The following is a 13,335-nucleotide window of genomic DNA, read 5'->3' on the forward strand; positions in this document are numbered from 1 at the left end:
TTATTTGTCTGGATTAATCTCCAGTGGCGTTGTTGTTTTTTCTTAATTTAATCAAAACAATATTAAAACACTCGCTTGCCACAGTTAGAACTAACATACGTGAAGGAAAACGTGGGGAGGAGGAGACCCACTCAGGGACACCTGAATATAAAGTTATCCTGAGATTTGCAGGATCAGGCTGACAACGGTGCTAAGAAGTGATGTAGGAGATATCTTATTGGCAAAGGTTTTGATAGATGGAAACTTGTTGATTGTGTGTAAAACAGAAAGCAGAAGGAGCGTGCATATGGGCTGAAGTCGATAGAGCAACGCAAGGTGGTGAGTGCAATGTATGTACAAGAGGTGGGCAGTCGGTGGATTAAAGGTGTCATATGGGGAGTTCCTTTTGAAATGACAATGGAGGAAGTTAAGATAAACCTACGAGGGTGAAAGATGAGAGGGGCTAAACGTTTACAGACGACCCGGGATGGAGTAAGGAGAGACAGTGAGGGTGTGGTGTTGTATTTTGAGGAGGTAATTTTGCCAGAGAAAGTGTCTTTGGGTTTTCTAAGTTATAATGTTCGAGAGTCTGTGTTTGGTCCAGTTCGGTGCTACAAATGTCAGAGGTTTGGCCAAACAGCAAAGGTGTGTAAAGGAAAACGAAGATGTGCTAGATGTGAGGATCATGATTATTCTGAATGTGGGCGAGAGAACCCTCATTGTTGTAACTGTGGAGGGGATCACAGTGTAGCCTTTAGAGGTTGTGAGGAGTTAAAAAGGCAAAAGGAGATCCAGCAGGTCAGAGGTCAGCAGAAAGTCACATACGCAGAAGCTGCTAAAAATTGTCATTTGGACTAGAGAATAATAAACTGGAACTGGATAAATTGCTGCGGATAGAAGGGGTGAATTATAGTAGGGTGATGATTTGTGGGGATTTTAATGCACATTGCACTTTGTGGGGGGGCGCTAGGAATGATTTTAGTGGTGAGGTTATGGAACAACTGTCAGACGAGAAGGGTTTGGTTTGTTTAAACGATGGGTGAAGGACTCGTATAGATGTGTGCACTGGGAATACTTCACCTCTTGATTTGACGCAGGTTACTAGAAACATTGCAAGTATTTGTGAGTGGGAAGTGGTGGAGGATATGATAGTGGGGAGTGACTATTTCCCTATTAAAAGTAGAGTATTGGTACAAGGAATTTTAGCACAAGGGGGGTTTGGTGGGAGGTGGATATTTGATAGAGCTAGTTTTGGGTCTTTTTAAAGGTATAAATGCGGAGAGATGTGAAGTTACCTGCAGATGACCTCTTTATGTTGCCATGGTGACAGGAATGCAGGCTAAGGCGGTACCATGTAAAACCCCCATGTGGAGATTTATGGTTACTGCGGAGCAGAGACACTTGGAAAGAACTTTTTTCCATCGAATTACTGTTTTTGGATTAAAATAAACTCAGAGACAAAAGCTAAAAAGACTATGCGGTTTTAGTAAACAATCATCAGATTGCAGACTTTGTCCACAACATGACTTTACTGTACATAATGTTATTGTGTTCTACATGTTCATTTATCTGTTTTATAACTTTATTTTTTTTTATAACTATATTTTTACCTTTAACTATGTGGCCCAATGTTCATTCTGAACAATGGTTGCATTACTCCAAATCTTCTTCCCTGATCAAGCTCTGACTCAGGGTGCGTGCTGATTGGTTGAACGATGGCACCAAAGCCCAACCCCTGCAGGGTTAAGTCAGAGAGAGGAGAGAGGACAAACTTAGTTCCACCTGAAGTTCCATCCGAAGTTCCAAGAGGAGGTCCATGAGATCGGATCTCAGGAGATGAGCGCTCATCTCTGGCCTAGCGATGCTAAGCTAAGCTACGGAACAGCAGGCTGATCTCCTCACAGCTTCTGGTTCCATTCGTATAATGCACTTCACAGGCTGGCTGATAATATCATCTTAGAATTAACACACAATTAGATTTAGAACAATCATGTCTAGCGTCTCTATCTGTTATTGACTAATTTGCATATTCCAAATTCATATATCTGTTTCATTGTTTGGTCAATAAATCTTCATAAACCACATTGGTACAAGTTTTCATTCATTTCCAGAAAAGGGGTCAATGTCACGGTTACGTTCTCACAAACCTTCGGATTAATGAGCAAATACATTTTTAATTAATTAATTAATTTAGATATTTGATTATAGAGCTGTTAAATGCCTAATCTATGGTTGGTGCCCCAACTTACTCTTGAAATATGATGACAACCATACCCACACTTGTGTCATGTTTGAAATCTTGAACAATTCTTTAATCGATCTTAACCCTCTTTGATAAGTGGGAGGACATGAATAACCTTACAGTACTTGTACTAGTAAGAATCCCCTACAGAGGGATAAGGTAGATTTAGGGTAAAACAATTGAAGCTATAGATAAAGTAGTAAGGGCAACTTCAATTGAGGCGGTAGAACAATGTATACCAAAGAGTCGTGGGCGAATGAAAAGGAAGGCAGTACCATGGTGGACAGAAGAGTGTAGTAGTGCTATTAGAGATTGCATTGCATTACAGCATTTGAGAGACTTCCTAATCTATGACAACTTAATAGAGTATAAAAAGGCTAAAACGGTTGCACGGAGGATTATTCAGAAGGCCGTGGCTGGAGAGCCGCGGCGCGGTCAAATGGCCGCGCAGTTTCAGGGACCGCAACATTTCCCTTATAGCCGTTATAGCCTCATGGCTAACACTAACCCTAACCCTAACCTTAACCCTAACCCTAACCCTAACCCTAACCCTAACCCTAACCTTAACCTTAACCTTAACCTTAACCTTAACCTTAACCTTAACCCTAACCCTAACCCTAACCCTAACCCTAATCTTAACCTTAACCCTAACCTTAACCCGGCGCGGTCTAAAATGGCGCTAAAACGCGGTCAAATAGCGGCGCAGTTTCAGGAGCCGCGGCGCGCGGCCGGCACAAAAATAACATGGCAGTTTCGGCCGCGCGCCGCGGCACTGCAGACACTCCCTATTCAGAAAGCCAAGAGACAGAGTTGGAGTAAGTTTTGTAATAAAATAGGGAGAACAACTCCAATAGGAGAGGTGTGGGGAGCGATAAAGAGCATGAGGGGTATTCGAAAAGAAAGACACTTTCCAGTACTGAAGATACAGAATGAAACGGCAGTTTCTGATGAAGACAAACCTGAAATGATAGCTAAAGCTTTAATTAAAATACATAGTTCATGCACTGGGACGGTTTGCAGCCGAGTGTGAAGCGGCTGGGATGAGAATCAGCACCTCCAAATCCGAGGCCATGGTTCTCAATCGGAAAAAGGTGGCTTGCCCTCTCCGGGTGGGTGGGGTGTCCTTGCCCCAAGTGGAGGAGTTCAAGTATCTCGGGGTCTTGTTCACGAGTGAGGGAAGGATGGAGCGTGAGATTGACAGGCAGATCAGACTGTTGTGGTGAAGAAGGAGCTGAGTCGAAAGACAAAGCTCTCAATTTACTGGTCTATCTACGTTCCTACCCTCACCTATGGTCATGAGCTTTGGGTAATGATGGCAATTTTAGCAGCCTTGCAGTGGTTGGTCATTTGTTCCGATTCAAGTTCCTCCTTTATGGCGATCCGATCTTTCAGATCCTCAAGTATACAATACTTGGTAATAGAAGTATATAAAATTGGCACATGCTTTACAGAAGAGGCTTTCGGGTCTCTTTTTTGTGGGTCCCATCTAACAGGGGCAATGAAGCAGCAGATAAACTGGCAAAACAGGCACAAACAGGCTTTTAACAGAAACTCCTTTCATGGACATACCTTTGAGCAGATCAGAGGCCAAGTCAATTATCACAACCTTTATAATGGCAGAGTGGCAGTCACATTGGGACAGGACAAACAAAGGGAGGCATCTATACGCTCTCCAGAAACCAGTTGGATCAGGGCGGACAATCAGAGGGAGCACCAAGGAAGAGAGAGCCATAACTCCAATCAGAATGGGACACACCCAGCTAAACAAGTCTTTACATTTAATAAACAAGCATTCAACAGCGCTTTGTGATCACTGTGATGAAGAAGAGTCAATCGAGCATGTCATCATTCAGTGTGACAAGTACAGAGATGAAAAGCAGTGTATTATCAATTTGTTGAGAAACCAGGGGCATATGGAAGTCAGTATTCAAAACATATTCTAATGGGTTGAGCAGAATTAGGTTCTTGAAGGAGTCAGGCCTAATCAATAGAATTTAGTTATTATTCTTATATTTTTGAATCTTCCTTTATGGGAAGTAGAAATCTCTGGTTCATATTCCAATACAGCAGGTGGCGTAAATGCACCTAAATGTTGAGTGGCATTCTCTATAAAACAAAACGAAGAAGAAGAAGACCGTGTTTATGTCACTATTGTCACTTTCATGGATCTGTTCGTCGCTTCACGTTAGCCTCGTAGCCTCTTTGGTGTGAACATGCTCACTTTGGAGCCCGGTGCCAGCGGCAAGAAAAGAAAGACAGTGTTTGAGCTGCAGCAGAAGCGGAGAGAATCAGCGGAAGTGCGGGACAAAACCCGTGTCATTCTGGGGAAGAGTTTTACCCAATGGAGAGAACTGAAGGTCCGAGAAGGTCTTCCGACTGACGCCAGTGTCGCCACTTTCCTGCTAAACTGGTGATTCTTACTCTGCCACAGTTCATCCTTGGTTTAGTCCTGGTTTAGTCCTGGTTTAGTCCTGGTTTAGTCCTGGTTTAGTCCTGGTTTAGTCCTGGTTTAGACCTGGTTTAGCCCTCAATTAATCCTGGTCTAGTCCTGGTCTAGTCTTGGTTTATTCCTGGTTTAGTTCTAGTTTAGTCCTAGTTTAGGCCGGGTTTAGTCCTGGTTTATAGCTGGTCTAGTCTTGGTTTATTCCTGGTATAGTTCTAGTTTAGTCCGGGTTTTGTCCTGGTTTATAGCTGGTCTAGTCTTTGTTAGTCACAGATTTACACCTTTTATTTTGATTGATAATCTAGTCGTTAGTGGTCTTGTGGCTTCTTGAGTAGAACAGTTTAGAAAAGGCTCTACACTGACTTTGTAATCACCTTGTAAATACTCTGATGTTTTAACTTCTGTTTGACGTTTCTTTTCTACTTGTTTTTCTGTTTTTATTACAGTTTTGAAAAACAAAATGAAAAACCCTCAGCCCAGAATCCACAGCAAACCCCTTCAACTGCACCTGACAAGTGGGTCCTGGTTTATTCCTGGTTTATTCCTATTTTATTCCTGGTTTACTCCTGGTTTATTCCTGGTTCATTCCTGGTTTATTCCTGGTTCAGTCCTGATTCAGTCAACAATCTGATTGTAATTGAAATCCGATTTGTAAATTTGATAGATGGCACCGCCCTGACTTCACTGACCAAAGTGGATGGGAACTTCATTGTTAGAACTAACTTTGAAGTTCTAACAATACTGCGATTGTCGTGATGAAGGTTTTATCCTCTTAAGGGTTTGGAGATATTAATGTCATTGTTTTTCATGTTGCAGAGTCGATAAGGCGACGTTAACATGCTTTCCTCTGGGGCCAATGACTACATCTGGACTTGAGATAAAGTGTGTTATAAAGTCTGCACTATTATCACTCCCTTTATACACAGTAGAAAAAGCTTCAATTGTAGTCATCTGGACTCAGTTAGAAAAAATAGACGTTTCGACTCTCATCCAAGAGTCATTGTCAATAAAAGAATTTAGATCAAGAACTCCGATATTAATACTGTTCTGTGGTAAGACCCGCCCATTGGGCGGAGCCTTCCTGAAGTAGCAGTAACTAACTGAGTCCAGATGACTACAACTGAAGCTTTTTCTACTATGGAACACGCCTGGACGAATGAGGGATTACACCGACATATTCCCTTTATACACATTAGCAACATAAATACACCTTTATTTCACCACCACATGTGCAGGCCTTAATTTAATTGTCTTTCCTACTTTTCCATGACCTGCGTGTAGAAAACAGTTGTATGTAACTTTTAACCATATTATAATATTCTATGTTTAATTGGACTTAGTTCATGAACCCTGTTTACAAGCTTGTCTTTCTCTAAATGCTTTTTCCCAGGTTCAATTCGTCTCCAGGTGTTGAAGGTCACAAAACCGGAAGTGTCCAGTGAGTTTTGATGTCCATAAACTGTAACTGGACTCGTGAGCATTTCTGCATTCAAAGTGTTCCTATGAACACATGGATGTATTGACTCTCCTGCTTAGCACAGCTAAAATGCGTTTTGTTCATGTGTAATGCCTATTGCGGTCAGAAGGGGGAGCTCTAATGCAAATCTATTCACTTGGAAATGAGACCTTACTTTAAAGTGTGTTTTCTAAACCGTAGGATATTTTAAAATACAATAACATCTGAAATACATCAAGTATATGTTGTTCACTTTAAGTGTTTGTCTGTTTTGTCTCAGTTGTAATATTTTATGTGAACTAAAACTTCTGTTTGATATATTGAACAGATGCCCGTCGTGTGGCTTTGTTTTATTGCTGTGGCTCCTTCAAAATGAAAACATTCTGGACAAGGCTAATCAGCCCCAAAGCATTGAAGTCACTCTGAAGGTGACGGGCACTGCCATGTTCTTTTGGACTGTTTAAAATCCAAACAATTGCAAATGTACCCTCGGTTATTCATCACAATTTTCCGAGGAGCAGGGTGGTGCAGAGAGTGACGTGAAGAGTGACGTGAAGAGTGACGTGAAGAGTGACGTGAAGAGTGACGTGAAGAGTGGCGTGAAGAGTGGCGTGAAGAGTGGCGTGAAGAGTGGCGCGAAGAGTGACGCGAAGAGTGACGCGAAGAGTGACGCGAAGAGTGACGCAAAGAGTGACGCAAAGAGTGACGCAAAGAGTGACGCGAAGAGTGACGATGAAGGCCACAATGAAGGCCACAATGAGGGCCACAATGAGGGCCACAATGAGGGCCACAATGAAGGCGATGAAGAGCGATCAGAAGTGGAGCTGAAGAATGGAAAAGACGACTGGATGGCAACACAGAAGGACAAAGCTGGTGGAAAGCAGAGCGGAGACGAGGCTGGCGAGGAGCAGACTGGATCTTGTGTCCTGAATATTTATGGTATGTATCTGAATCAATTTAAATTTGCAATTTGATTGCCCAAAAGCAGCTGTTCTTTAGGTAATTTAAGCCACATTTCGACTGGCTCGTCCTCCTGACCGATTCACTTTAGAGCACTTTGGAACGGGTCTGTTCATGTGTCTGTTTCCTCAAGTTCTGCTCCACATCATGAGACTAATGTCACAAATATAACTCTTCATAAAACTAATCTAAATTGTACCTGAATTATACTTTTTAATCCTGAAGCCAATTTCTACAATTCACAAAAAGACATAGTATAGTATAGTCATTCCAAGTTTGTGTGTGTGAGACCTGGCTAAAGCTACAGTAAACGGGAACGGTTTTGCCTCATTTATTCGATTTCTTAGCGAAGCCTCTACGCCACGATTTAACCTCTTTATTTAATGCATTGGCTTTGGATAATGTTAGATGCATTATGACCTGGAAATATCATATTTTGGGTCTGGACAAGGCAATTGCTGTGCGTCTATAAACAGTAGATAGTTCAGTCCCAGAACAGGTAATAGTGGTTTGCCTCCTGGTGCCACACTTTTTCCAACAGTCTGCACTTCCCTGTGAATAATGGGCACTTTGACATGGTGTTATGAAAAAATGTGAATCAGAATCAGAAAAAGTTTATTGCCATTGCCAATGAACAGAATTCACAAACCTATGAACTTGCTTTGGTGATGCGGTGGATGAAACAACCTATATTAAATCAAAAAGAAAAACAATTTAAATCTGCTGTAGGATAAAAAATAAAATAAAAATAGGCCTATGTACACAAAATGTACAGTTGAATTTACAGATGTAGTGCAGAAAGTGAACAGTGCAGTGAATGATGGTTAAATTATAGTGACAGGTGTTCATGGGTCCAACGGCAGAAGGAAAGAAACTGTTCTTGTGGCGGGAGGTTCTGGTCTGGATGGACCGTAGCCTCCTGCCTGAGGGGAGTGGCTCAAATAGTCCATGTCCAGGGTGAGAAGGGTTGGCTGTGATACGTCTCTGGGATGAACAGGTCCTGTAGAGATAGAAGTCTGCAGCCGATCACCTTCTCAGCAGAGCGCACAATGTGCTGTAGTCTCTGTTTGTCCCTGGCTGTGGCTCCAGCGTACCACACGGTGATGGAGGAGGTGAGGATGGACTCAATGATGGCCGTGTAGAACTGCACCATCATCTGCACTGGCAGCTTGGCTTTCCTCAGCTGCTGCAGGAAGTACATCCTCGGCTGGGCCTTCTTGATGGTGGGCTGATGCTTCACTACAGATTCCCTCCAAACATGTGATTTTTGTGATTCTCCACTGAGATGTACATATAATTCAGTCAATATCAAATGACCCTCTCTTTCCCATTTAATTTTAATGTACCGGTAATTAGTAGCATGTTTGTCCAAATTGTTACCGGTAATACTTTTTCTTTTGATAACTGTAGAGTTTTAATCAGATTCAAGCTTTCTTTCCTTGCCGTACAAACTTGAGAGCGTTTTATTCCACTCACCACAGCCGGTTGGGGGTGGAAATCGGGAGAGTCTGGGCAAAACATTCAATTTTATAGTTTCAATTCTTTGACTTTGACTTAAATATGGGATCAGAGTCCATTTTTCAGATATTTGGTATAGTATCAAATTGAGGGGTATATTTTTTCTCCAAAATTGTTGATCGATCTTTATGGAGAACCACACCTAAATATCTTGGAGATCTGCTCAGCAGACAATTTTATGTTCCATCCCATGAATTGTAACACCGTGAATTGTTTTGATTGTCTAATAAATCGGATTGTTCAAAGTACAAAGCAAAAAAGGAGAAGGAACCAAGCACACCCCTGTCTCACCCCTCTTTCCAGAGTCAGCGGGTCTGTAAGGTGATTGATTTAAATTTTTGATGTTGGACAATCATAAAGGACCCAGTATTTTTTTATAACGAAGTCGTCTTATTTGCAATTTGTTTAGAACTTCAAATAAATATGGCCAGCTAACAGAATCAAAAGTCTTCTCAACATCCTGACTAAACATTATGGCTGTGTTTTGCTTTTGTACAAATCTGTGTGTTTATATTTTTCCAAGATCCGAAACTGAAGATGCAGCTTTGCACCGAGTGTGGGGAGTTTTACAAGAAGAGCCACAAATGCGATCACAAAGAGAAACCGTTTCCCTGCAACGACTGCGGCCGACGATTCGTCTCCGAACCTGCTCTCAAAGTCCACAGCTACATGCACTCGGAAACCCACGAGTACCACTGCAAGTTCTGCTACGTCAGCTTCAAAACCAAAGTGGACAAGATCAGGCACGAGCTGATCCACCTGAAGCAGAAGGATCCGTTCAAATGTCCGCACTGCGCTTTGACGTTTCCCACTTTCAGGAAACGCGCCGCTCACAAAAAAGAGAAACACGTCGATACGTTTAAATGTAAAGTGTGTGGGACGAGCTTTGCGGATCAGCAGCATTTTCTGAGACACGTGGCGGTGCACACGGGGGAAAGGCCGTTCGAATGCTCCGTGTGCTTCCAGAGCTTCAAACAAGACAGCCACCTGAAGTCGCACATGCGCCTTCACACCGGGGAGCGGCCGTACAGGTGCAAACACTGTCCCAAAGCCTTCAATCATAACGTGTGTTTAAAGAGCCACCTTAAAAAGTATCACCCACAGAAAGAAGAGGAGGAACAGGCAGAGAACAGAGAAACGACAGAGAAGCACAAATGTAGAGTCCCAACCACAGGTCGACCGGTCGGGAGGCCCAAGAGGAGCGCAGCCGAGAAACGCAGACCGATCAGAAGGAAACGGTTAAAGAGACGGGGAAGCGGCGAGGACAAAAGTGACGTTTCATAGGTTTGTCTAAAACATGCAGAGAAAGGAGGTTTGAAATTGGGCTTGCGCGATTTGGGAAAAATGTCTTCTTGTGTTTAATGTTCTAATAATACGGATTCTGTTCAAAGTTCCCATTTTAAACATACTGTCAAACTAATAAAATCATCGCATCCGTTTCAGAACATGTTTGTGCAGCTCTAAATGACAAAGTTAGACATTTTTATGCAGGAAAAACAGGATATTTTGTTGTTTGTGGAGAAATTTATGTTACTTCAAATTAAGACTGTTCTCAGATTGAGCAAGCTCGATTTTCGATTTAATTTAGAATCTTTTCAAAATGTCTTTCAATTTCATGGTCATAACAAATGCTGACCTTTAACCTTTGCCGTTTAACATAAAAACAGTCAGATTTCTTCCTTTTAAAGTTTTACTAGTGACAAGAACGAGGCTGGAGTCAACTGAAAGGGAAAAGCTCTGAAAGTGTCTGCTCATGTCGAATCAAAACTTCTCAAAAATGTTCATGCAAAAACAACTGGTAAAACGGGTATTTAAGTTAGCTATATCCTTATTTAAATAAAAAAACACATACTTTCAGACGTGAACTACAATATTATTTGCACACAATGTTGGAAGGTTTAATGTAATTTGAATATCAAGTTATAACTTGTATTATTACGTTCCAAATGTGTTCACGTTTGCAGTTCATTCACTTACTTGTTCTGTTGTGTTCCTTTCACATTTACAGTATTGTTGTCTTACATTTGGTCGACAGCAGGATTATAAATGATTGAAAATGATTGTGTGGCACGTTTGAACTGGCAATAAATGTTTTGATGCTTTGTCACCTGTTTGAAGCTTCTTTTGACTCAAAACTGTTTAAGTGTGCACACAGCGCCTCACTGTGGCTTCAAAGAGCACTGCAGCCATGCTTTAGTCCACGCCCTCCAACAATGAGCAGGAACCAAAAGTAGTTTTATAATGAACGCTACAGTTAAAGGCGCAATGGACGATTTTTCGGCGATTTGAGAACACAGGCGGAAGTGCGCATGCGCACTCCCCCGTGCGGACTGATACAACACACACCTGCGTTTGTTTATTAGCGCAACGGTGCGCATCGCATCTCTCGTCTCCCGTAGATTTCCGTCTACTTCTCAGTCAGCTCGAACAGTCTTTCTCCATCTTCATTTTGTCCCGTACACAGAGGGAACTATATTATCATAGATCCATGCGCTTAGACACGCAGAAACGTGGGACTATCCGCACGCGGCTGCAGGTGAGCGGTAGGTGCGTTTTATGATTGATACGTGGCAGGACTAATCGGCAGTCTACGCCACGAGGAAATGAGACTCAGATTTGGGCCAAAAAAATCGTCCATTCAACAGAGGCGGAGCCAGACATTCTAAACATCCGGGGCTTAGCCCAAAAAGAAAGGGAGGGGGTTCATTCGGGCCAATATGATGTGGTTTTAGTGCAGTTACAGACAGTAACCCGCCAAAGGCAAAGACAGACTTTTTGTCTTCTGAGAGAGCTCCTCCCTCCAAAAAACGTTGAACAGAACAGCAGAGGTGGCATTTAGTTATTCAAGAAATTGCACATCTTGATGTTCTTTAAAACAATCAGTGACAAAACAAATATGAAAAATATGCCTCTTACCAGGGCTTGAACTCAGATCACTACAGTCCACACACTGATGCTTTGCTGTCTAGGCTACTCAACCCTTAGATTGCTCTGTATTGAAAGTAAAATTCACTCTTACCTTTAGCAGACACCTTCCTCAGTGAGCTGTTTGTCCTGTAGTTTCTCTACTTTAGCTTTGTAGATGAATAAAACCTGAGCCACTGCTACACCGACAACCACAATGAATTCATGGTTTGAACGATCATGTGCTGTTGTTGTCTATTCTACGTTAGATAAACTTTGTTTTTCAGCACATGTTCTGAATGTCTCTTTTTTCCAGTCGATCTCTTATTTATGCCCTTCACTTTTTGCAAAACCTCAGTTAAACGATAGAAAAGGCCAAATTGGTCAGCTGGCGTGACGTGCTGTACACACCGCGCACTTTCTACGCTCCCGCCCACTTTCTACATGCAGCCAATCATACATCAGTTCAACAAAAATAACCAATGAAACGGTAAAGAGAATTGAAGCCACTGCTGGATTCAAACCCTGGTCACCTGCATCCCAACCCAACACTCTACATGTTGCACTATCCACTTAGTGACGTCATGATGCATTTTTAAAATATTAAAAGATCCGGGGCTCAAGCCCCAAAGCCAAGGCCTGGCTTCGCCCATGATATGACCCCTCTGCTGTTGTATATGACCCCTCTACTTTTATATGACCCCTCTGCTGTTGTATATGACTCCTCTGCTGCTGTATATGACCCCTCTACTTTTATATGACCCCTCTGCTGTTGTATATGACTCCTCTGCGGTTGTAAATGCCCCCTCTACTGTTATGTGACCCCTCTGCTGTTGTATATGACTCCTCTGCTGCTGTATATGATCCCTCTGCTGTTGTATATGACTCCTCTGCTGCTGTATATGACCCATCTGCAGTTGTATATGACTCCTCTGCTGTTGTATATGACCCCTCTACTGTTATATGACCCCTCTGCTGTTGTATATGACTCCTCTGCTGCTGTATATGACCCCTCTGCTGCTGTATATGACCCCTCTGCTGTTGTATATGACCCCTCTACTGTTGTATATGCCCCCTCTACTGTTATATGACCCCTCTGCTGTTGTATATGACTCCTCTGCTGCTGTATATGACCCCTCTGCTGTTGTATATGACCCCTCTACTGTTGTATATGACCCCTCTGCTGTTGTATATGACCCCTCTGCTGTTGTATATGACTCCTCTGCTGCTGTATATGACCCCTCTGCTGCTGTATATGACCCCTCTGCTGCTGTATATGACCCCTCTACTGTTATATGACCCCTCTACTGTTGTATATGACCCCTCTACTGTTGTATATGACCCCTCTACTGTTATATGACCCCTCTGCTGTTGTATATGACTCCTCTGCTGCTGTATATGACCCCTCTGCTGCTGTATATGACCCCTCTGCTGTTGTATATGACCCCTCTACTGTTGTATATGACCCCTCTACTGTTATATGACCCCTCTGCTGTTGTATATGACTCCTCTGCCGCTGTAAATGACCCCTCTGCTGTTGTATATGACCCCTCTGCTGTTGTATATGACCCCTCTACTGTTGTATATGACCCCTCTACTGTTATATGACCCCACTGCTGTTGTATATGACTCCTCTGCTGCTGTATATGACCCCTCTGCTGCTGTATATGACCCCTCTGCTGTTGTATATGACCCCTCTACTGTTGTATATGACCCCTCTACTGTTATATGACCCCTCTGCTGTTGTATATGACCCCTCTGCTGTTGTATATGACTCCTCTGCCGCTGTATATGACCCCTCTGCTGTTGTATATGACCCCTCTGCTGTTGTAT

General features: G+C 42.6%; 1 protein-coding gene across 1 annotated transcript; it reads left to right on the plus strand.

Annotated features, from left to right (window-relative positions):
* The first annotated feature begins 4,371 nt into the window (after positions 1 to 4,371).
* Positions 4,372 to 10,675, plus strand: LOC140381692 (uncharacterized). Its single transcript, XM_072465801.1, has 7 exons — positions 4,372 to 4,631; positions 5,111 to 5,179; positions 5,481 to 5,546; positions 6,055 to 6,102; positions 6,449 to 6,548; positions 6,642 to 7,059; positions 9,122 to 10,675. The coding sequence occupies exons 1-7, from the start codon at positions 4,435 to 4,437 to the stop codon at positions 9,880 to 9,882; spliced, it is 1,659 nt and encodes a 552-aa protein (XP_072321902.1). The 5' UTR covers positions 4,372 to 4,434; the 3' UTR covers positions 9,883 to 10,675.
* The last annotated feature ends 2,660 nt before the right edge of the window (positions 10,676 to 13,335 follow it).

This window comes from Eucyclogobius newberryi, unplaced genomic scaffold (assembly GCF_026437365.1).
Source record: "Eucyclogobius newberryi isolate DKJ021-1_F unplaced genomic scaffold, fEucNew1.0.hap1 SCAF_5, whole genome shotgun sequence".
In the NCBI taxonomy this organism is placed as follows: domain Eukaryota; kingdom Metazoa; phylum Chordata; class Actinopteri; order Gobiiformes; family Gobiidae; genus Eucyclogobius; species Eucyclogobius newberryi.